Source organism: Orbicella faveolata, unplaced genomic scaffold (genome assembly GCF_042242905.1).
Source record: "Orbicella faveolata isolate gen_17 unplaced genomic scaffold, um_ofav_v1 contig_1, whole genome shotgun sequence".
NCBI lineage: Eukaryota > Metazoa > Cnidaria > Anthozoa > Scleractinia > Merulinidae > Orbicella > Orbicella faveolata.
In genome coordinates, this window is record NW_028301536.1 from 21,050,001 (window position 1) to 21,072,500 (window position 22,500).

General features: G+C 38.4%; 2 protein-coding genes and 3 pseudogenes across 2 annotated transcripts; 2 read left to right on the plus strand and 3 right to left on the minus strand.

Moving 5' to 3' along the window:
- Nucleotides 1–1,236, plus strand: part of LOC149118375 (histamine H2 receptor-like) — a 2,361-nt pseudogene extending 1,125 nt beyond the window's left edge.
- A 2,444-nt stretch (nucleotides 1,237–3,680) lies between these two features.
- LOC149118376 (melanocortin receptor 5-like) lies at nucleotides 3,681–4,759 on the plus strand (annotated as a pseudogene).
- A 2,903-nt stretch (nucleotides 4,760–7,662) lies between these two features.
- Nucleotides 7,663–9,149, minus strand: LOC149118377 (histamine H2 receptor-like). Its single transcript, XM_089282498.1, has one exon. The coding sequence runs from the start codon at nucleotides 8,554–8,556 to the stop codon at nucleotides 7,669–7,671; it is 888 nt and encodes a 295-aa protein (XP_089138624.1). The 5' UTR covers nucleotides 8,557–9,149; the 3' UTR covers nucleotides 7,663–7,668.
- A 1,297-nt stretch (nucleotides 9,150–10,446) lies between these two features.
- On the minus strand, nucleotides 10,447–12,976 carry LOC110044877 (adenosine receptor A3-like). Its single transcript, XM_089282504.1, has one exon. It carries the CDS (start codon nucleotides 12,756–12,758, stop codon nucleotides 11,838–11,840), a length of 921 nt encoding a protein of 306 aa, XP_089138630.1. The 5' UTR covers nucleotides 12,759–12,976; the 3' UTR covers nucleotides 10,447–11,837.
- A 3,414-nt stretch (nucleotides 12,977–16,390) lies between these two features.
- On the minus strand, nucleotides 16,391–17,299 carry LOC149118378 (histamine H2 receptor-like; annotated as a pseudogene).
- Nucleotides 17,300–22,500: the final 5,201 nt, after the last annotated feature.

Genomic DNA, 22,500 nt, shown 5'->3' on the forward strand with positions numbered 1-22,500 from the left:
AACTTTGAATAACATGCTATGGATTTATGGCCTTCTTCTCGTTTGTTACATGCCACATTTATCATCAGTCCTTGTAATACTTGTTACAGGACTCAGTAATTCCTCTCGGTTTGCCTTACATTTTAGCGGCATTGCAGTTTTTGTTAATTCGTCTTTAAATCCTATTCTATACTGTTGGAAGATGAAAGAAATAAAAGAAATAGTTATTGCGAATATAAATGTTCTTCGAGACGTTGTCATATAAGATATATGATGTTCGGCAGAAACAACAATGAAACGTTATTATTTTTCTTCCTGTTTCGATGAAGCAATGGTAGCTGCACTGAATATGGTCAATTGTGATATTTAACCTAGGCAAATAACATATAAGAGAGAATGACTCTACTGATAAGACCAGCTGCTGGCAACCTCATGATGACAGAGTTCTCACTTCAAGGACACTGGAATAGACACTCAACTAGAGGGATTGGTATTACCGCGCACACTCAATCTTCAGTTCTTCGAATCTAACCGGGAAACGCTAACATCTCATGGTAAAGAGCAGTCTGAAACGACAGTGTAAAAACTTTTAATGTTTAATTAGATTCAGACTTTCTTTTTTATTTGCGCGCACCGTATTTTTTTCGATTTTCTCGATCTTGGCAGTGCAAGAACAAGTTTGACTGTCTCATTTATGAAATGTTTTTTATTAATGAACTGAGACCAAGTCTTAATGCACAGTCAGACTCAATTCGTGCCGCGAAAGTTTTTAATCATTTTTAACTATATTATTCTTGCATGCATTTTATTTTTCTTAACACCCTTTTTTACATTTTCATACTTTACATACTTTTACTTCTTTTTTTTATGTATACTTATGAAAACATTTTTATCTTCGCTTTTAAGCTTGATAATGACCGAAGTTCGGTCGAAACGTCGCGCGCTTTTACCGTTAGTTTTAACTTCAAATTGTTTAAAAAAACCCTTTACTTATAAGGATTTATATATACACGAAAGTTTTATACAACTGGGTGGAGAGAGGCACTGTGAGAGTAAAGTGTCTTGCACAAGAACACAACACAATGTCCCTGGTCAGGACTCGGACCCCCGACCGCTTGACCTGGACACGAGTGCACTAACCATGAGGCCGCCGCGCCTCCCACAAGTTCAGTCTAAATGAGAAATATAACCGCGGTCATTATTCACAAAGTACGCTGGAGTGTTCTCGTTACTTTCTCGTCCCAAAACAAAAAACAAGCACGGTTAACAAGTATTTTTTATTTCATTTTTTAACGTTCAATGACTTCACAAGAACTACACTGACCAGACCAATCAAAGAAAGAAGATTCATTGATTCACTCCGCACGTGCTACTTGTCCATATAAAAGAATTATGTTTAATGTACAATTTTATCCAAATTTTCAGTGAGAGAATTGATCGAATTATTGTTTTTTAATCCTCTAACCTATACTCTAATGACTATTTCCCATTTCTAGCTTTTTTCTCTAGTCGATTTCGTCATCAATAGCCCTGCCACGAAAGCTTAATGTATGATGCTTAGAAGAACCTCCTTGAGGCTTTTATCCTTCCGGCGATTAGTGTTGAGCTGATCATCGTGTCATCGCTTACCAAAGATATTGGATTCCAGTCTCAATCGGCCACTTCCTATATACACATATATCTGATCTGATATGAAGCCTATTCACTCCATTTTGGAGCATAGGCCAATGACGAATCCGGATACACATGCATGCCCGCGCTACAAAGAGGTGGCTGCCTAGGTACGTGCTCCACAGATCCTGAAAATCAAATAACGCCTCGAAATGTCTGCCATCCCCAAGAATTTTAATTACTTTTATAATAAAGTTTTCATATAACGCGCGCTCTGATTGGCTGAAAGAGCGTGCTTTATCAGAGAACAGAGCACGGGTTGATGACGGTAAGTTGGCTTTCAAATTTTTGCTTCGGAATTTTGACAAATTTGACCCAAATTAAACATCCCCTGTGATTCAGACAAACGCAATGGAAACGAGCTATTTGTCTGTAGCAAATATGGCTCACAGAGACCATTGTTGGCAACAGTAGCGTTAAAACTGTACTAAAATAACAAGTTTTGCTAGATTCCCGCCGACAAAACACGTAGCGAAATAAACAAATTCTCAACCTAAACAGTGCTTCCGTATAAAAGACATTATATTTGTTACGAAGGCAGAAATTATACTTAAGAAGTAAAACAACGACAGAAAACAACAACTGAACTGTCTCTGTTTACGATGAGAAGCTTTATTTTTGGAAAAATGCTCAATTGCTCAAACAACACTTACATGTAGTGTAGTAACGCTCGTTCTCCGGTCATCTCAGCGAAGTGAACCGACGAGTGGTCAGTGCAAAGCTTGCTCCGATATTCTCTTCTGTGCTCGGAGTAGAACCAGTGGTAGCCGTTTAGTCTTTCTAACTTTTACGCTAGTTCGGGGAGTCTTGTTGCATGCGGCTACAAGCCATAAATAACTGTAGCTCCGTTCAAATTGAACTCGGCATTTTTCATTTTCATCCGCAAGCTTTGAGCTCCGCGTTTCGTAATTTCCACTGGAAAAATGCACGTTTTCATGGGCCACAATACGGCCGGATTCCTCTGGACTATAAACCTTCACCTGCCTTTAGATCCGTATTTAAAATTTAACTTAAAAGCGAACTTCGAAGGCACCGTTCTTCTCTCGAAGGCCGCTCAAACTACCCGAAACACTACTCGAAACCGAAAGCTTAGCTGAAGTCCAGTTTATGATTGACAGCTGTCGCTTCGTTAGCCAATCAAATTATTTGAACAATTCTAACAAGGATTGTGATTGGCTTATTTTAGCGTGCTTTATCAGAGAACAGTTCACGGCTGACGCCACTTTTGCTCGTTTGGAAAATAAAGTTTGGTTTGAAAATTCAGCCAAATGCGTGGGGAAATTATCGGATTCTTTATCATAAAACAAATAAAGAAGCCTCGACTGTGCTCTGTTCTGTTGTAAAGCACTTAGGAAGCGGTAGAGCACTCAAGAAGTAGGGAAAAACACTCGACTTCGTCTCGTGTTTTCCCCTACACTTCTTTCGTGCTCTACCGCTTCCTGCGTGCTTTACAACAGAACAGAGCACAGTCGAGGCTTCTTTATTTGTTAATGACATAAGCAAGTCATAAGCATTAACAACTACGTAAGGTTTCACTTTCATCATGGGAATCCGTTCTTAATGGACAGGTGGCCGACCTTCAGACAACTGTCATATAACAACGTCCAACTCTGGACCACTACTTTCATTCATACAGTAATCCGTACTGTTGTATGTACAGTAACAGCGAATGCAACTTGAGAGATATCAACAAGAAAGATTTGAAGCATATGGCCCTGATGATTCCCAAGCCGGGATCTGTCAGCGGAAAGAATTGATTAGAAAGAGTCCGTAACAGACAACGTTCTTGGAAATGGAATTTCAATAATGCCAATTGGAGGTTGAACGTTAAGCCAATTTGCGGGACGCAATTTTACAACGCAGTTCTGAGAACTGGAAATGTGAAGTATTCAGACTGTTCGATTCAAACTACAAATCTAAACAAAAACCCGGCAATGACCACCTTCCTTTCAAGTCGTACCATTCGTTGAAACCGGCATCCTGCAGCGGTTCATTTGTCCGTTGTGTAAGTCAAGCTACTGATCCCTGTTTAATACGCTGTTTAATCCCTGAGACCATTGGAAATACAGACTTTCGTGTAAATACCTCTTCCAAATGAAAGGAACATTTGCATCATATTGTAACTCTTCCAGCACTCACTATTATCCCGCGACGCAAGACGTCCCGAGGACTATCTACATCTTTGCCTGTGTTGTAAACGCGATCAGCTCAGTTACATCAACTTTTGGGAACACTATGATTCTGCTCGCTCTTCGCGAGTGTCAATCTCTTCATTCTCCATCGAAGGCTTTGTTATGTAGTTTGGCTCTGACGGATCTTTTCGTTGGAGTGGTTGTTCTTCCGCTATTTACAGCTTACTACTTGAAGATCATTTTGGAAATACCCGGTATTACTGTGCCATGGCTATAACGTATGGAAGAAAATCAACGTTCATTGGAGCAGCTTGTCTTGAGACCATGGCAAGAATTGCCGTTGATCGATATCTGGCCTTCCATGTTTGCTTGAGATATCGCGAACTCATGAAACTTAGGCGAGTTGTTTCCATTCTTGTTATAGAGTGGATCATCGCAGCAGCTCGGTCGGGATTCTGGCTTTGGAATGAGCGAATCGATTTGTTTTCTTTGGTGGTCAGATTGTCTATTTCAGTTGTTGTCTTTTAACATCACTTTGTTACGTCAGTATTTATCGTGGTCTTCGACACCATGTTGCTCAGATTCAACAACAGAGGAATTCGAATGGCTCAACTGAATTCAATGCCGGTCAATACCGAAGAATTGTAAATAACATGCTATGGATCAATGGAGTTCTTTTTGTGTATTATTTGCCATATTTGGCATCTCTGCTTACGATACTTGCCACAGGACTCAGTTACACTGCTCGTTTTGTGCTACACTTTAACGCCTCTGCGATCTTTTTTAACTCGTCTTTAAGTCCTATTCTATATTACTGGAAGATCAAAGAAATAAGAGAAAACGTTATCGCACTTTCGCCATGTTTTCGTGCGCTGTACAACTTCTTATCATCTCTGGCATAGTACGTTAGCAAAGACTGCTGTAATATTTCATTTCTTACCAACTTTATCAACCATGAAGGAGATAAATGAGAGCAGGATTAATAACGTTTAATCTGTATTAACTATTTAGTAGACTTGAAAGGTACGTGCTTCACTGCTGTTTCATTATGTCATCAAATAACATTAGAAACATTATAATGTAGGCGGCTCAAATATTTACTTCACTGCATGGGATCCAACAAAAAATGATCTGGTCTAAAAGAGTTTTTCTAGGACTTCGAGAGAAACTCGACGCTTAGTATTATTATGCCAATGTGGAAGAACGTTTAGTGGGCATTCTTACGTATAAAAAAATCAAGAGATCCCAGTTTTGTCAAAAACACATACTAGCTGGAAATCTAAAGGTGTTCTCAGTCGAATGTTGACAATGTTAACTTTGTTAAAAATGCCAAGAAGCTTACGTATTAAAATTGTGTGATCATAAGTTAAAGTTAAATAATTTTTAGTAGGGTGCTTTGTAAATCAATGTGATTCTCCGCTTTGATTGAGCTGCGTTTCAATAAACAAATGTCCATCTTTCAATACACGTCTTGGTTTTGATATTAGAGGGCGCTATATAGAGCTGTAATATCTTGTGAATTTTGTGGAAATAAACATGTGAGAGGTAGAGAAGAATTTCCTACTACTATAACAAGGGTGCTGCATGCACGTTCGTACTTTGATCGAGCTTACTAAGCTTTTAGGCGCAACGTGTTTAAATAACGTGTTGATTGATTGAAGGGTGTCAAAGAGCTGAACAGACTGAAGCCTGAAGCCAGACAGTAGTGCAGATGAAAACGGACTTAACTCATAGGCATGAAAAAAGGCTCCGGTTGATAGGAAGGTCGATATTAAGTCCTATCCGGTCCGTACAGAGGATGACCATGTCTACAAGACGAGTCGGAGACACCTCAGGCAAGCCAGGGAGCCATTCCTAATTGACCATCAGACCTGTCGCAGCAGGACCAACCAAGAGGCCAATATCCCCAGTGACCATGTTTAGGGTGCCCCTAACCTTGTCTGACCCTTTCAAAGTACCAACCAGTTCTATAGTGATGAAGCCGAAGCCAGACAGTGTGAGAGCGACCAGGTCCAGTGAAATAGTCTAAGCCTCTGCTTCCGAAGTTTCTGCCAGTGAGGCGGCAGTCACCGTTACTCATCACTAGAAATAGCTGAGTGGTCAAGAAACCACCCAGATATGACTCTTGAACGTTGATAGGACTTTTGAGCAATGAGTAGGACGTTTGGCTATTTCTAGGACTGGAGGGCTCGTTTGTTAGCAGTTCTTTATTTCTCTTTTTAGTCTGTACCTCTTATTTATTTGTTTTTTCAAGGAGGACGTAGCGATATTTAATATGTCTTGCATGAAGTGTGTTACACCTTGCACATAGCCCTTATTAAGCGTGTTCGGTGAAGTTTATTAAACCGGCCCTCGAGTTGTGTTTTGTGAGGCAAGTATCTTATCTTTTTCGCTGTCCACGTTTGTCCTTTGTCCGGATGTATACTGAACGTTTGAGTTTAAACCTTAAGAGTCTATAACTGTTTTAAAAAAGGGGACTGAAACTTCTTCTTACCTAGGTCCATCTGTAAATTAAATTTTTTTCACTAGCTTTCACTGGCTCATTAATCCCCATCCCCTACTCCTACCTTCGAATAATAAAAAAAACCTAAAACATTATTGCGCCTTCCAGTACAATCATGTCATACAGTTTTCTTTTTGTCCTCGTCACTTCCCTTGCCACCTTTCAGAAACAGTCAAGAATAGTACGGTTGATGTCTTTTTTTAATTTATTACTATTCCAAATATAAATTTTCATTGATGGAATAACATCAAACGATTAACAACAAAAATAAACACAACTTAGTAGGTGAAATCCGCAAAGCAAAATTATGTACAGGTTCATAATTATTTACGTTTACTTTATGTTTGCCCTTATTCCAAAGCACTGATAAAGTAAAAGCCACATTAGATGGAAAACAGTTGCAAGTTACGGTGGGGCAAAGTCGTTGCACACAACCTGTTATAATCTTATGAAAAATAAATGTCTCCCTAAAACAAAAGAAAAATGAAACTGGGTTCATTTTCCTACGTTCAAAGTTTTGACCAATCAGAGTAATTTCCTTACAGCCTTTTAAACTGAGGAAAAGTTTTGTTCCATATTAGTTCCAAAGCTTTTACGCAATCTTCCCATCTTCAGTTAACCAAACTATTGGTCCCAAGATCGGGAAAATCGAGAAAATACGGTGCACGCAGATAGAAAAGAAAGGCTGAGTCCAATTAAAATTTCTATTTAATTCTCAAATTGTTTGAGACTGCTCATTACGATGAGATGTTAGCGTTTCCCTTTTTAGATTCTAAGGACTGACGATTGAGTGCGCGCAGTAATACCAATACCTCTGAGTTGAGTGTCAATTTCATGCAGTGTCCTTGAAATGAAAACTCTATCCTCATAAGGTTCCCAGTGACTGGTCTTATCAGTACGGTCATTCTCTCTTGGTTTTATCCATTACTGTTGGTCAGCTCAGTTTCTTAGGGCTTACAATCCACCGTAGGAAAAAACATGGCGGCTGTATATTTTATCACAATGCCTTGCAAACCTAACACAGCCTATAAGGCACAAAGAAAGCCAAATTTTTACAATATTTTTCCCTGTACTAAGGACATTGAGTAGCCTAGGTTTGAAGATTTTATAACGTTTCTGTACGTTTTCATGAACGTTGTTAAGGTTTTCGTGCGCTAAGAATTATGGGTAAATGCACCATTCGCCATCTTTTTTCCTACGGAGGATTACAGTGTTCTTTACCTGAGTAAAATATCACAATTTACCATATTCAGTACAGATGCCATTGCTTCATCAAAACAGGAAGAAAAATAATTTTTCATTACTGTTAACCTTTCATTACTGTTTCTATCGTACAGTCACAAACCTTATATGACAAAGATTCGATGTACATTTATATTCGCATTATATAACTATTTCTCTTATTTCTTTGATCTTCCAACAGTATAGAATAGGATTTAAAGACGAATTAACAAAAACTGCAATGCCGCTAAAATGTAAGGCAAACCGAGAGGAATTACTGAGTCCTGTAACAAGTATTACAAGGACTGATGATAAATGTGGCATGTAACAAACGAGAAGAAGGCCATAAATCCATAGCATGTTATTCAAAGTTTTCTTGTATTGAGCCACATCAACGTCGGTCGCCTCACTGGAGTTAACATGTCTGCGAATCTGTGCAACATGGCGCCGAAGACCACGACAAATGCTGTAGTAGCAAAGAGACGTTGTAAGGTAGCAACTAAACAACCCGACTACCCCAGACCACATATTGATCGACGCGCTCCAAAACCAGATTCCCGACCAAACTGCGGCGGCGATCCACTCTATAACAAGAATGCAAACAACTCGTCTGAATTTCACGAGTTCTCGGTATCTCAAGCGAAGATGAAAGGCGAGATATCGATCAATGGCAATTGTTGTAATAGTCTCAAGTGAAACGCCTGCAATAAAGGTTGATGTTCTTCCGTATGTGATGGCTATAACACAGTAATAACTGGGTATTTCCAAAATGATCATCAAGTAGTAAGCTGTAAACAGTGGAAGAACAATCAGTCCAACGAAAAGATCCGTCAGGGCCAAACTACATAACAAAGCTTTTGATGGAGGATGAAGAGATTGACACTTGCGAAGAGCGAGTAGGATCATACTGTTACCCAACGATGATGAAACTGAGAGGATCCCGCTAACAACACAGGCAAAGATGTAGATAGTCCTCGGGATCTCTTGTGCCGCGGGATAATAGTGAGTGCTGTTAGAACTACAATATGATCCGGCGAACGTCCCTGTCATATTCTTGCTGTATATCTTGACAAACTAAGGTCTTTAACCGTGCACAAGGAAACGAGAAACTGAACAGCTTATGAGCAACATGTGGAAGGAGTCTACTCGCCTGGTTCTGCTGTTAATCAATGCAATGTTCTTTTGTTCTTCTTACGTCTATCCGTACTACACTGTACATATTTATACAGGCTGCATAAGAGCAAACGGATGTAATCTGGAGCATATTAACAAACAAAAATCTGAAACCTACACACTTCTCAAGTCACGTATCAGCAAAAAGGAAAGGATGGAAAAGAGGAAACAGAACTCTGAGAAATGCTTATTTACAGTTGAACGTTGAAAATTTGCTCCTATTTACGCGAAAAATCTGAAACATACCATCTCTTCAAGTCACGTATCAGCAGAAAGGAAAGAACGGAAAAGAGGAAACAGAACTCTGAGGAATGCTTATTTACAGTTGAACGTTGAAAATTTTACTGAGGCAATTTGCGGGCCTCAAATTTCCTAACGCAGTTTTCACGGCTGTAAATGTAAAATATCCTGATTGTCCTATCAACACCTTACAAAAAAACAAAAACAAAAACAAAAACAAAAACAAAAACAAACAAGCAGAAGACATTCGGGACTGAGTTGTTATGTCAGCATTTATCGTGCTCTTCGACGCCATGTTGCTCAGATTCATCAACAGATGAAATCAAATGGCTCGAGTGACTTCAGTGTCGGTCAAATACCAAAGAACTGTAAATAACATACTTTCGATCAATGGCCATTATTTTCATAAATGTGCTATTTGCCATATTTGTCATCTCTGCATACAAATCTTGCCATGGGACACAGGACACTCAGGACATTGTGCCAATGTAATATATTTTAACTCGTCTTAGAATTATATCCTCTGCTGCTGAAATATCAAGGCCAAGAGATAACATTACAGCCCTTTTGCAACTTTTTATCATTAAGGGTGCAGTAAGTTAGCGATAACTACTGTAATACAATATTTTCCAACAACATTTTATCAACCGTAAATAAGGTATCTGAGATCCCATAATAAGAAGGTTTTATAAAGATAAATCAGTATTTTGAATTTAGATTTGAAATTCTACGTGTGTCGCTGTAGCTGTTTCATGATTCCAGAAAATGACAATGAATTGAAGTAAGCCCAAATCTTTACTATACTGATATACGCTATACTATATATACCATACTAAAATGATTATTTCTTATGTAGAAAAGAGTTTTTAAGGATATTACGTCCTTTTAAAGGTATACAAAAAGAAATCAAGAAATCGCTTTTTTCTTAAAAATCAAAGTGAGCAGGAAATAACAAAAGGTGCTGCCAGTCGAATGTCATCAGTGTCAACTTTGCCAAAAACGCCACAAAGCTTACGCATTAAAATTATAATAATAATAAAATAAAGTTGAATAATTAATAAAGCTGCTGTGTAAATTAATGTGTGATTCGCTTTGATTCAGCCGCGTTTTGAATAAACAAATATCTGCCGTTCACTAAACGTCCTGCTTTTCGGATATTAATGTCTTAACCTTTAGAGTCCATAAATCTTAAAACAGGGAAGGAAAGTAGGAAAGTATACTTTCTTATGTCGATCTAGAAATTAGATTTATAGTCTTTCTTCCTATCTTTTTCTATTCATCAATCCCCGTCACTTACTCTTGCTCTCAAGCAGCGATGAAATTCCCCCCCCCCCCAAAAAAAAAAAATTGCACCTTCCAGTACACTCATGTGACTCAGGTTTCTTTTGCGTGAAACTTCTATATTCAATAATCTCGCATTTTTTCCTTCGTCACCTCGCTTGCTTCCTTTCAGAAACAGTCAAGAAAAACCCGGTTGGCGTCTTTTTTCTTATATGTTACAACTCAAAATATAACTGTTCATAACAATAACAACAATCCTTTATTTACATAGGATATCGGTTTGAGCAACAGGTTTGCTTGTGGGGTCGTGTTTACACTAAAAACAGAAATATGTACAGTAATAATAAGATAATTCTACAATTCTAACAATTCTACAATTCTAATAATTTAAAATTTTAATTAAATAATTCTAATAAAATAATTCTATAATTAAAATCTGTCACGTTCTTGCTTTGCGTTTGAATCGAGGTCGCACTAAAGTCTAATTGTTTAATAAAAATGTCTTTTCTAGATTTGATATAGAATTGGTTAAAATTAACCTATAGTACCTGGATGCAGTGTTCTAAAGTACAGCGCCACGGTAGATTATCGAGTTTTTCATATAGTATGAACAAAATCGTGGAGTTACGATCTTGTTTCCTCTAAGGTGATACTTGAGGGGAAAACATCTAACGACTAACAGCAAAATCAAACATAACTTAATATGCATTATAACAAACTTTAACAGGAGCCTTAGTTCACACTTAAATTCTCGCCCTGTACGCATGGGGAGAAAGTTTTGGAACAGTAGCTGAGTTACAACTGAAAGCGCACACACATGCTGATAGAAAATAAGGTCTGAACCTGATTACAATTTCCATTTAAGTTTTCACATCCTTTCAGATCTCTCTTTGCATGAGATATTTGTTAGCGTTTCCACATTTTGTGATTTCAAGAACTGGCGATTCTCACGAGTGTGCGTGGTAACTTTAATCTCCCGATCACATTGCCCCTTGAAGTGAAAACAGTCATAATATTTTTTCCCGGTAACTGTTTTATTAAGAAAGGATGAGAAGTGAGAGAGTTAATCGCCCATAGTGGCCTTTATATTGCTAAGGTAATCCCTCTTAAGTTATATTTGGATCACTCCTAGTTGCTGAAATCCCGCGAGGGTCTAGACATAATTCCGTGACACGCATTTTCATCCTCTACGCATTGCGCGTGGTAACATTAGGGAGTTTATGGAACCACGACGGTGACGCTGAGGACAACGTCGATTAAAAAATGATTTTATATTTTACCTACGAATTTCGGGGTATTCTTAAGTTATTTACTTTGTTTATTACTGTCAAAACTATAAAAAACCTGAATCAGAGACAAAGCGATAAATTTGCAATGAAAATTTAAAAAATAGCCATTGTGGTTCACGATTTCTAGACAACGCAGAATTTAGTCATTTCACGTTAATTTTTTTCAGAGGACGGTAAAGAAATGTACCAAGAATTATAACGCACGTGCACATTCTTAAAACTTACAGTTAGAGTGTTCCTTGAGTGAACTATATTAACAAATTGCCATGCTGCAGCTAGCATTACTGTTTTGCTGAGGAACAAAAAAAGACAACTTTTCATTGCAATCTCCGTCTGAACTTATATATCTTATCTTACAAAGTTTCGAAGTACATTTATATTGGCAATAACTATTTCTCTTATTTCTTTGATCTTCCAACAGTATAGAATAGGATTTAAAGACGAATTAGCAAAAACTGCAATGCTGCTTAAATGTAATGCAAAGCGGGAAGTGGGATTGAGTCCCGTAAAAAGTGTTACAAGGAGTGAAGTTAAGTGTGGCATGTAACAAACGAGAAGAAGGCCATAAATCCATAACAAGCTATTCACAGTTTTCTTGTACTGAGCCACATCAAAATCGGTCGACGCACTGGAGTTCAGATTACAGTGAATCTGTGCAACATGGCGACGAAGGTTCCGATAGATACTGAAATAACATAAAGGTATTATAAGGCACCAACTCAACAACCCAACTGCCCCAGAATACATATTGATCAGAACGCTCAAAAACCAGGATCCAGACCAGACTGCGGTTGCGATCCACTCTATAACAAGAAGGCAGACAACTCGTCTCAATTTCACGAGTTCACGGTATCTCAAGCGAAGGTGAAAGGCGAGATATCGATCAATAGCAATTGTAGTAATAGTGTGAAGGGAAACTCCAACAATAAAGGTTGATGTTCTTCCATATGTGATAGCTATAGCGCAGTAATAACTGGGCATTTCTAAGATAATCATCAAGTAGTGAACTGTAAACAGTGGAAGAACAATCAGTCCAACGAAAAGATCCGTCAGAGCCAAGTTAGATAACAAAGCTTTTGATGGAGAATGAAGAGATTGACACTTGCGAAGAGCGAGTAGGATCATAGTGTTACCCAACGTTGATGAAACTGAGAGGATCACACCAACAACACAGGCAAAGATGTAGATAGTCGTCGGGAATTGTTGCGCCGCGGGATAATAGTAAGTGCTGTTGGAACTACAATATGATTCGGCGAACGTCCTTGCCATTTTTTGACGGAAAACTTCTTGTTTATCCTGATAACGTGTTTAAGGCCTTAAAATCTAAGGGAACGAGATACTGAAAAAGCAAAGATCCCAAAGGAGTCGACGCACCAGGCTGTTGACGGTCTTGATAAATGACAACATTTACCAGAAAGATCTGTTCGAAATTCTGAAACAGAATGGCAACAGGCTTTTTGTTCGTATTGTTGTCGGCGAAACGCTTGGCTTGGCTTTATTTATTGCACTTTTCTGATTTTAATTTAATAACCATCGGGCTCAATAAAGTGATAACTAGGTTAATTTATTTTGATCTGATCCTTCCGCCAATGAAATAATTCAGTATTTAATATGGGATAATGTCTACTGCCTTGCATCTGTGGCTTGAACAAATACGCAGGACATAAGCTCTGTTTTAGAAAAAACAGTATTTTTTGGTGAACTAATTGATTGACGGCGTAATGAAAAAGTAGTCATTAAACCTGACAACCTTCACGTCTACGTGCCAACAGGCTTAAGGGTAGTAGGTAAGTCAAGTCAAGTCAAGTCATCTTTGTTTAGGCAGGGTAGCCCCATTAGCCATAGGCTGGTATCAAAAGGAGCCCTGCGTAAAATTAAGACTACAGGATAAAAAAAATTCAGAATTTAAAAATTACCGCGAAGTTATGTACAAGGAGTTCAAAAATTGAATAAAAAGGAAATAACGTATCTGTGAAGTAAGTGACTAAACTTCGCAACGGAAAGAAGAGTCAATTTACATTAGATCTTTGTTTGGTCTTGTTATTCGAGATCACTTTTGTAATGTGAGAAGGAATACTTTGGGGAACATAAGTGCAAAAAAACCCAGACTTTTAATAAATGCGACCTCACTTGGATCTCTTTCAGCTTGATCAGAAATATATATCTTTAGGAAAACACTTTTTTCTTTGAACTTATGAGACTGCACGATGATTGTTAATATTGACAGTGAGCGCATTCTTAAAATCCTGCGGAAGTTATTGAATTTTCCAGCTGCTGCATAAGCTTTTCTTTAGAATAAAACATACACTGATGGACTGCTGTCATGTTCAGGGGGCCTTCCTTCCATGCCAATCACCATGGTTTCTGCACGGTTGACGTCACCTGAAATAGTCAGATGGATTAGTTGTCTTTTTGCTGTAAGTGCAGCACATCCTGCTTGGTTGGGCAAGATGAGAATGGAAGAGAGGAAACAGAACTCTGGGGAATGCTTATTTACAGTTGAACGTTGAAAATTTTACTGAGGCAATTTGCGAGCCTCAAATTTCTCAACGCAGTTTTCACGCCTGGAAATGCAAAATATCCCGATTGTCCAATTGTAAAACAAACAAACAAACAAACAAACAAACAAACAGAATCGATTTGACCTGTTTGGTAGTGGGATTGTCCATTTGTAGCTATACTTTCGGGACTAGTTATGTCAGTATTTATCGTGGTCTTCGACGCCACGCTTCTCAGATTCAACAACAAATGAAATCAAATGGCTCGAGTGACTTCAGTGTCGGTCAATACCAAAGAACTGTAGATAACATCCTTTGGATCAATGGCCTTCATTTTCATAAACGTGCTATTTGCCATATTTGCCATTTCTGCATACAAATCTTGTCATAGGACTCAGGACTGCTCTAATACAACTGCTCTAATACAACATTTCCCACCAACATTTTATTAACCATAAATAAGATAAGTGAGAGCCCATAATAAACAGGTTTTAAAAAGATCAATCAGTATTATCAATTTATACTCGAAATTCTATATGCTTCGCTGCTGTTTCATGATTCCAGGAAATGACAATGAATTGAAGTCAGCGCAAATATTTACTATACTAGGACTGATCCAAGAGTTTTGGGAGATTTTACATCCTTTTAAAGGTATACGAAAAGAAATCAAAAAATCGCGATTTCCTTAAAAATCAGAGTGAGCAGGAAATTACAAAAGGTGCTGTCAACTTTGCCAAAAACGCCACAAAGCTTACGCGTTAAAATCATAATAATAATAAGATAAACTTGAATAATTGATAAAGCTGCTGTGTAAATTAATGTGGGATACGCTCTGATTCAGCTGCGTTTTGAATAAACAAATGTCTGCCATTCAGTACACGTCCTGGTTTTCGGATATTTATGTATTAACCTATAATTTAGACTCCATAAATCTTAAAACAGGGAAGGGAAATAGAAAAGTCTACTTTTTTATGTTGATCTATAAATTAAATTTATAGCCTTTCTTCCTATCTTCGTCTATCTACCAATCCCATCACTTACTCTTGCGTTCAAGCAATCAGGAAAATCCCCCCAAAATTGAAACTTTCAGTGCACTTATGTGACCCAGGTTTCTTTGGCGTGAAACTTCTATATTCAATAATCTCGTAATTTTTTTCCCTCGTCACCTCGCTTGCTTCCTTTTAGAAACAGTCAAGAAAAACCCGGTTGGCGTCTTCTTTTTATATGTTACAACTCAAAATATAATTGTTCATAACAATAACAACAATCCTTTATTTACATACGATTCGGTTTGAAGCAATAGGTTTGCTCGTGGGGTCGTGTTTACACTAAAAACAGAAATATGTACAGTAATAATAAGATAATTCTACAATTCTAATAATTCTACAATTCTAATAATTTAAAATTCTAATAAAACAATTCTATAATTCTAATAAAACTTAAAATCTGTCCCGTTCTTGCTTTGCGTTTGAATCGAGGTCACATTTAAGTCTAATTGTTTAATATCCGTATAGCACCTGGATGCAGTGTTCTAAAGTACAGCGCCCCAGTAGATTATCGAGTTTTTCATATAGTACGAACAAAATCGCCGAGTTACGATCTTGTTTCCTCTAAGGTGATACTTGAGGGGAAAATATCTAACGACTAACAACAAAATCAAACAGAACTTAATGTACATTATAACAAACGTTAACAGGAGCCTTAGTTTATACTTAAATTCTCGCCCTGCACGCATGAGGAGAAAGTTTTGGAACAGCAGCTGAGTTACAATTGAAAGCGCACATACATGAAGATAGAAAATAAGATATTTGTTAGCGTTTCCACATTTTGTGATTTCAAGAACCGACGATTCTCACGAGTGTTGCGTGGTAACTTTAATCCCCCGAGCTTAGTGTCCATTCCATTGCTCCTTGAAGTGAAAACACTGTCATAATGTTGTTTCCTGGTAGCTGATTTTATTAAGAGGGGATGACGGGTAACTGGTAAGAGAGTTGATTGCCCATAGAGGCCTTTACATTGCTAAGGTAATCCCTTTAAGTTATATCTGGATCACTCTTAGTTGCTGAAATCCCTCGAGGGTCTAGACATAATCCTGTGACACCCATTTTCATCCTCCATGCAACGCGCGTGGTAACATAACTGGAAACCATGTTTAACAAAAACTTCAGCGGGATTGCCTTGGGAATAAGGCCTATATGAGGATAAACTCTCTCGGCTTACCCTTCATGCTCTCCTAGTTATATTCCATTACTGTCGGTTAGCTCAGTTCCTTAAAACTTACAGTTAGAGTGTTCCTTGAGTGAACTATATTACAAATTTCTATACTGCAGCTAGCATTACTGTTTTGCTGAGGAACACAAAAGGACAACCTTTCATTGCAATCTCTGTCTGAACTTATATATCTTATCTTACAAAGTTTCGAAGTACATTTATATTGGCAATAACTATTTTTCTTATTTCTTTGATCTTCCAACCGTATAGGACAGGATTTAAACACGAATTAAAAAAACTGCAATGCCGCTTACATGTAGTGGAAAGCGGAAAGTGGTATTGAGTCCCGTGAAAAGTATTACAAGGAGTGAAGTTAAGTGTGGCATGTAACAAACGAGAAGAAGGCCATAACTCCACAACATGCTATTCACAGTTTTCTTGTACTGAGCCACATCAAAATCGCTGCTCAGATTAAGGTGAGTCTGTGCAACATGGTGGCAAAGGCTCCGATAGATACTGAAATAACATAAAGGTATTATGAGGCAGAAACTGAACAACCCAACTGCCCCAGAATACATATTGATCAGAACGCTCAAAAACCAGGATCCCGACCAAACTGCGGTTGCGATCAGCTCTATAACAAGAATGTAAACAACTCGTCTCAATTTCACGAGTTCACAGTATCTCAAGCGAAGATGAAAGGCGAGATATCGATCAATAGCAATTGTAGCAATAGTCTGGAGCGAAACTCCGACAACAAAGGTTGATGTTCTTCCATATGTGATTGCTATAGCGCAGTAGTATCTGGACATTTCTAAGATAGTCATCAAGCAGTGAGCTGTAAACAGTGGAAGAACAATCAGTCCAACGAAAAGATCTGTCAGAGCCAAGTTAGATCACGAAGCTTTTGATGGAGAACAAAGAGATTGACACTTGCGAAGAGCGAGTAGGATCATAGTTTTTACCCAAAGTTGATGAAACTGAGAGGATCACACTAATAACACAGGCAAAGATGTAGATAGCCCTAGGGATTTCTTGCGTCGCAGGATAATAGTAAGTGCTGTTGGAACTACAATGTGATCCGGCGGACGTCCCTGCCATTTTTAACTAAAAACTTCTTGTTTGCCCTGATGAAGTGTCTAGGGCCTTTAAATCTAAGGAAACTTGAAATGAGAAACTGACTGTAATGTTGTTACTGAAATTCCAGAACATAGCAAGTTTGGAATAGCGTAGAGATATATATTTGGTGTCTCAGGTCACTAGGCGCCCTTACTATATGGCTACAATGGGTGACAAAAGTAATTGAGACACTTTTAGAAAATAACGCTCTTCGATCTTTAAGCACTTATTCTATTTTATTTGCATCTGGCGTTAATTCTCTGATACCCTTGGGGCCTGTTTCTCGAAGGTCCCGAAAAGTTTTCGCACCCGGAAAGCCATAGCAAAATCTCGAACCTTATGATTACTGAGCTGTTTTATTCACACATTCTTAATATAAACAGAGGCTCCCTTCATACAAGAAGTTTTAGGCCTTTAGAGCGTTTTCACTGTCACGCAAGAAAAAATAAAATCAAAAACCATTCAGTGAATAAAGTCAAGAAATTGTGATATTATAGAAGATAAAAAAGAATACAGTTCTCCGAGTTTAAGGCGTGTGCTTTGTCCTAAAGTTGAGATATTCGTCGAAATGTTCCGCCCAAATTTACAGAGCGTAGTATGGAGCCGCCTCGTTGGCGTTCCTCTGGGGGACACCAATATGGCGGCGGAAAATAGTGTTAACATCTGGAACTTACTTTGGCTATCTATGACACTGGTTGACTACACTGAACAAACAAAGATATAAATAAGCACTTTTCAAAGTACTTTAACGTCTTAAATGGCTAAAAATCCCGAGAAAACACATATTTCTCAACAAACGCGAACGTAGCTTTATGTCACGCACCGCCATAACTCTGAAATTCAAAATACACTGATTTCCAAACGAAGGACGCTATTGAGCTGGAAAGTTGTAAACAGATATAAAATTTGTACCTCTTATGCCTAATGAGGATAAAAACTTTAATGGCTCTTTAGTTTTGGATTTTTTAATCCAAACCTAAAGAAATGTTTGACTTCGTTTCATGATAACGGCCATATTAGATCAACATGGCCGATGTTTCTCATCATCCGATCCCCTTTTAAACCCATCAAAGTGATGAGATTCTGACATAGAGAGATGAAGTTTTACGTGACAGTTTCATATCTTGATATCAACAGAAAAACTTCCAAGGTACTAAATAAAGAGTTATTAGACCAGAGAATTTACCCTTTGTTTCAAAATGGCGGCCATAATAGACCAACGTGGCCGTTGTTTGGAGATCATCCTCTTTTCAACCCGTGAAAGAAAAAGAATTCCAATATCAAGAGAAATTCCCGGCGACAGTAGAATGCCTTGATGTAAAGACTTAAACTAGCAATGTGCTAGGAAAAACGCTATTAAAGCTGAGATGTTAAACTTCGTTTCAAGGTGGTGGCCATATTAAACTAACATGGCCGATGTTTGACATCATACTCTTTTCCACCCGCTCAAGAGAAGGGATTCTACCATCGAGAAATGAGGTTTACGTGACAGTTTCATACCTTGATATCCACAAAAAACTTCCAAGGTACTATATAAAAAGTTATTACACCAGAAAATTTACAATTTGTTTCAAAATGGCAGCAATAATAGACCACCATGGCCGTTGTTTCAGACTTCATCCCCTTTTCAACCCGCGCAAAAGATGGAATTCTAAAATCAAGAGATGAAGTTCCTGGCGACAGTAGACTGTCTTGATGTTAAGACAAAAGCTACCAAAATACTGAGAAAAACGTTATTAAGACTTGAGATGTTTGACTTCGTTTCATGATGACGGCCATATTAGATCAACAGGGCCAAAGTTTCTCATCGTCCCCTTTTCCACCCGTTAAAGAGATGGGATTCTAACATGGAGATATGAAGTTTTACGTGACAATTTTATATCTTGATATCCACACAAAAACTACCAAACTACTACATAAAGAGTTATTAGACCAGAAAATTTACACTTCGTTTCAAGATGGCGGCCATATGAGACTGACATGGCCGTTGTTTGAACTTCATCCTGCTTTTAATCCGTGAAAGAGATGGGATTCTAATATCGAGAGACAAAGTCTCAGGTGACAATAGACTGCCTCGATGTAAAGACTAAAACTAGCAATGTGCTAGGAAAAACGTTATTAGACCTGAGATGTTGAACTTCGTTTCAAGGTGGCGGCCATATTTAAAGTGCCACTGAAACGAAATTTTCGTATGTGAGATTTTTGCTTAGTAATAAAGTTTCAACCTTACTTGGAAACACTGCGGACTTTTTTTTCGCATGCGGTAAGCGAAAACTGCTTTTTCAGACGTTCGAAGTTGGCTGGTTAAGCCCAAAATTGGCGGCCATCTTGGCGCGGCCAAAACAGCCTAGTGACGTCACTGGTTGTATTACTCTCATGCTGCGCTGAAAATTTAGAGTGATTATGGGAGAAGAGAATACTGTTCGAAGCCCCCCAAAAAACATCTTAAGGACATCTCAGAGCTGTAAAGCAGATAATCACAGTAGCCTTAGACAAGAAGAGGTGGAGAGTCGATCCTGGGGCTTTTCAGTCTATTTAATTGGATATTTGCAGGATATTTTATGTAAGCAAGCAAACGAGTGGGAGTTCTTAGATCGCAAAATGATCGGGACTCTTGGTGAAATGGCCACCACTCAATTAAACAATACCTACACTCATAAAGTAAAAAAGACATGAAAACAAGAGAAAGCGGCTTTTGAAATTATTATCCGGACTGCTGCTGCACGAATCGCAGCAACAACGCTTCGAGTTTCGAGTCGCTTCGCTTCGAGGAAACCGGACGCTTTGTGAGTTTCACCGCGGACGAGATTGTGCTACAGTGTCCTTTAGTCCAGTTGCATCTGTTACATCCTACAAGTTATCAAATCAGCAACAATTTAAGAAACCCTCTTCTTTTATGTGAGGGAGCGAATTTAAACTATAAAGGTAAACTAAGCTGCCATGACCCTACAGGTATGTTTTCAGGAAACGAGAGAAAGCGTGACAATGTCGACGGCGAAAGGTGATATATGCAAATTAGTTCAAATTCTGTTTAATAAACCTTCGAAAGGAGTGTAAACTAGTGACGTTTTAACGAATTGCTTTGAATTTGGATACCATTAAATGAAGATCATAGACATAAGTATGTGCTAAAGAACTCAAAGTAATCCATCGACCGTGAAATATTGCAATTGGGAGATACGTGTAAAAGAGAAGCGAAATTCGCGCTTTGTTTACACTGATACGTATGCGACGATAAAGCAAACCCTGCTGCGGATCACAATTTTCAAAGACACATTTTGTCTACCACAAGAACTCTCACTTATTAGTATCATAAAAAGATGCCCTCTGTGTACAAAGAAGTACTCGACTCAAAGCTTGTGGACCGTTAATAACTTCGTGATTATGCGGATGGCTGATGCGCTTACGGCTTTTACTGCAGTAAAGTTGCCGAGGATATATTCGAACCTTGTGTAATAGAACTTAGATAAATGTGAGAATCCAAATTTCAGAACCAGGCTGAAAACAGACGACTAAATATCGTGTTTAGGCTTTAGGACGTGATATAAAAGTTGCCACACTCGTCTTCGAAATCTCCAATCGAGTACTCAAAATGTTCGAAAAGTAACTGAGCTGTTCTAATCTGTAGCATTTATTTTGGTGAATCTACACTCTTTGGCGCCCTCCAACGTTCATGATATGTATTTCCTGTCAAGACTGGACAGAAATTACAAGGTAGAAAACTAGCAGGTATCGACAATATGAAAAATAGACTTGAATAAATCAAGTGAAAACAAGAGAGAATCTATAGCGCTTCTTGCGTGAATACAACCAGTGACGTCACAAGGTCCTTAAATTCGGTTCCAGAGCCCGGACACAGTTTTGCTCCAAAAAGTCGATTTCAGCAGCTAAAAAAAGCACTTTCCGTTAGGATTTGACAGAAATAAAGTTCACCATTATTTTAAGCACGTTTGAAACTACAAATTGGGGTAATAAAAGAGAGTACGAAAATTTCGTTTCAGTGGCACTTTAACTAACATGGCCGATGTTTGACATCATACTCTTTTCCACCCGTTGAAGAGATGGGATTTTACCATCGAGAGATGAAGTTGTACGGGACAGTTTCATATCTTAATATCCACAAAAAACCTCCGAGGTACTACATAAAAAGTTATTAGACCAGAAAGTTTACACTTTGTTTCAAGATGGCGGCCATAATAGACCAACATGGCCGTTGTTTCAGACTTCGTCCTCTTTTCAAGCAATGAGCTAAGAAAAACGTTATTAGACCTGAGATGTTGAACTTCGTTTCAAGGTGGCGGCCATATCAAACTAACATGGCCGATGTTTCACATTATACTCTTTTCCACCGTTGAAGAGATGGGATTCTACCATCGAGAGATGAAGTTTTACGTGAAAATTTCGTATCTTAATATCGCCAAAAAAATTTCCAAGGTACTACATAAAAGGTTATTAGACCAGAAAGTTTACACTTTGTTTCTAGATGGCGGCCATAATAGGCATGGCCGTTGTTTTGGACACCTAGGAAATGAATCAGATTAAATACTCGAGCAGTCTCAGTTGGCAGTCGACTAAACCAAGTACAAAATTGGTCTTGAATTACTTTAAGGTAAGAAACCTTTGCTTTGTCTCGAATTTAACAAAACCAATAAGCAAAATGTTTATGTCATTAATTTATTTACAAACTCTTCTCAATAATAAAGTGTATTATCGTTTGTCTCACGATGTAGTCACTTGAGATGTAGATCGCGACGTTTCGACTGCTTACTACTAGTCTTCTTCAGACGATAAGGTCGACTGATTGCACGGTATCATTTATATCACAAAGGTCGGCTGTGATTGGTGCATTTCGATCCTCCTATTGTTCCATTGTTCTGGCGAGTAGCTGTTCCCTCAGTGGTCCGCTGTTGTACCGTTCTCCTGTTGTTGTGTTTCTTGATCGTGGGTATCCATGCTTCAGGAATTTCAATTCCACTATCCCTGTTGATGTTGTTAGGGTGAAGTCTTATGTGAATAGCTTCCTTGACCCTACGTGTGTACCAGTGAGGATCTCGATTAATAAACTTGACCGCATTCCAGATAGGATAGTGGCCGGTCTCGTGGATGTGTTCAGAAACGGCGGAGGTCTGGGTACGGGCGAGTCGTATATCCCTGTCGTGTTCTTTGATCCTCTCCTGCATAGA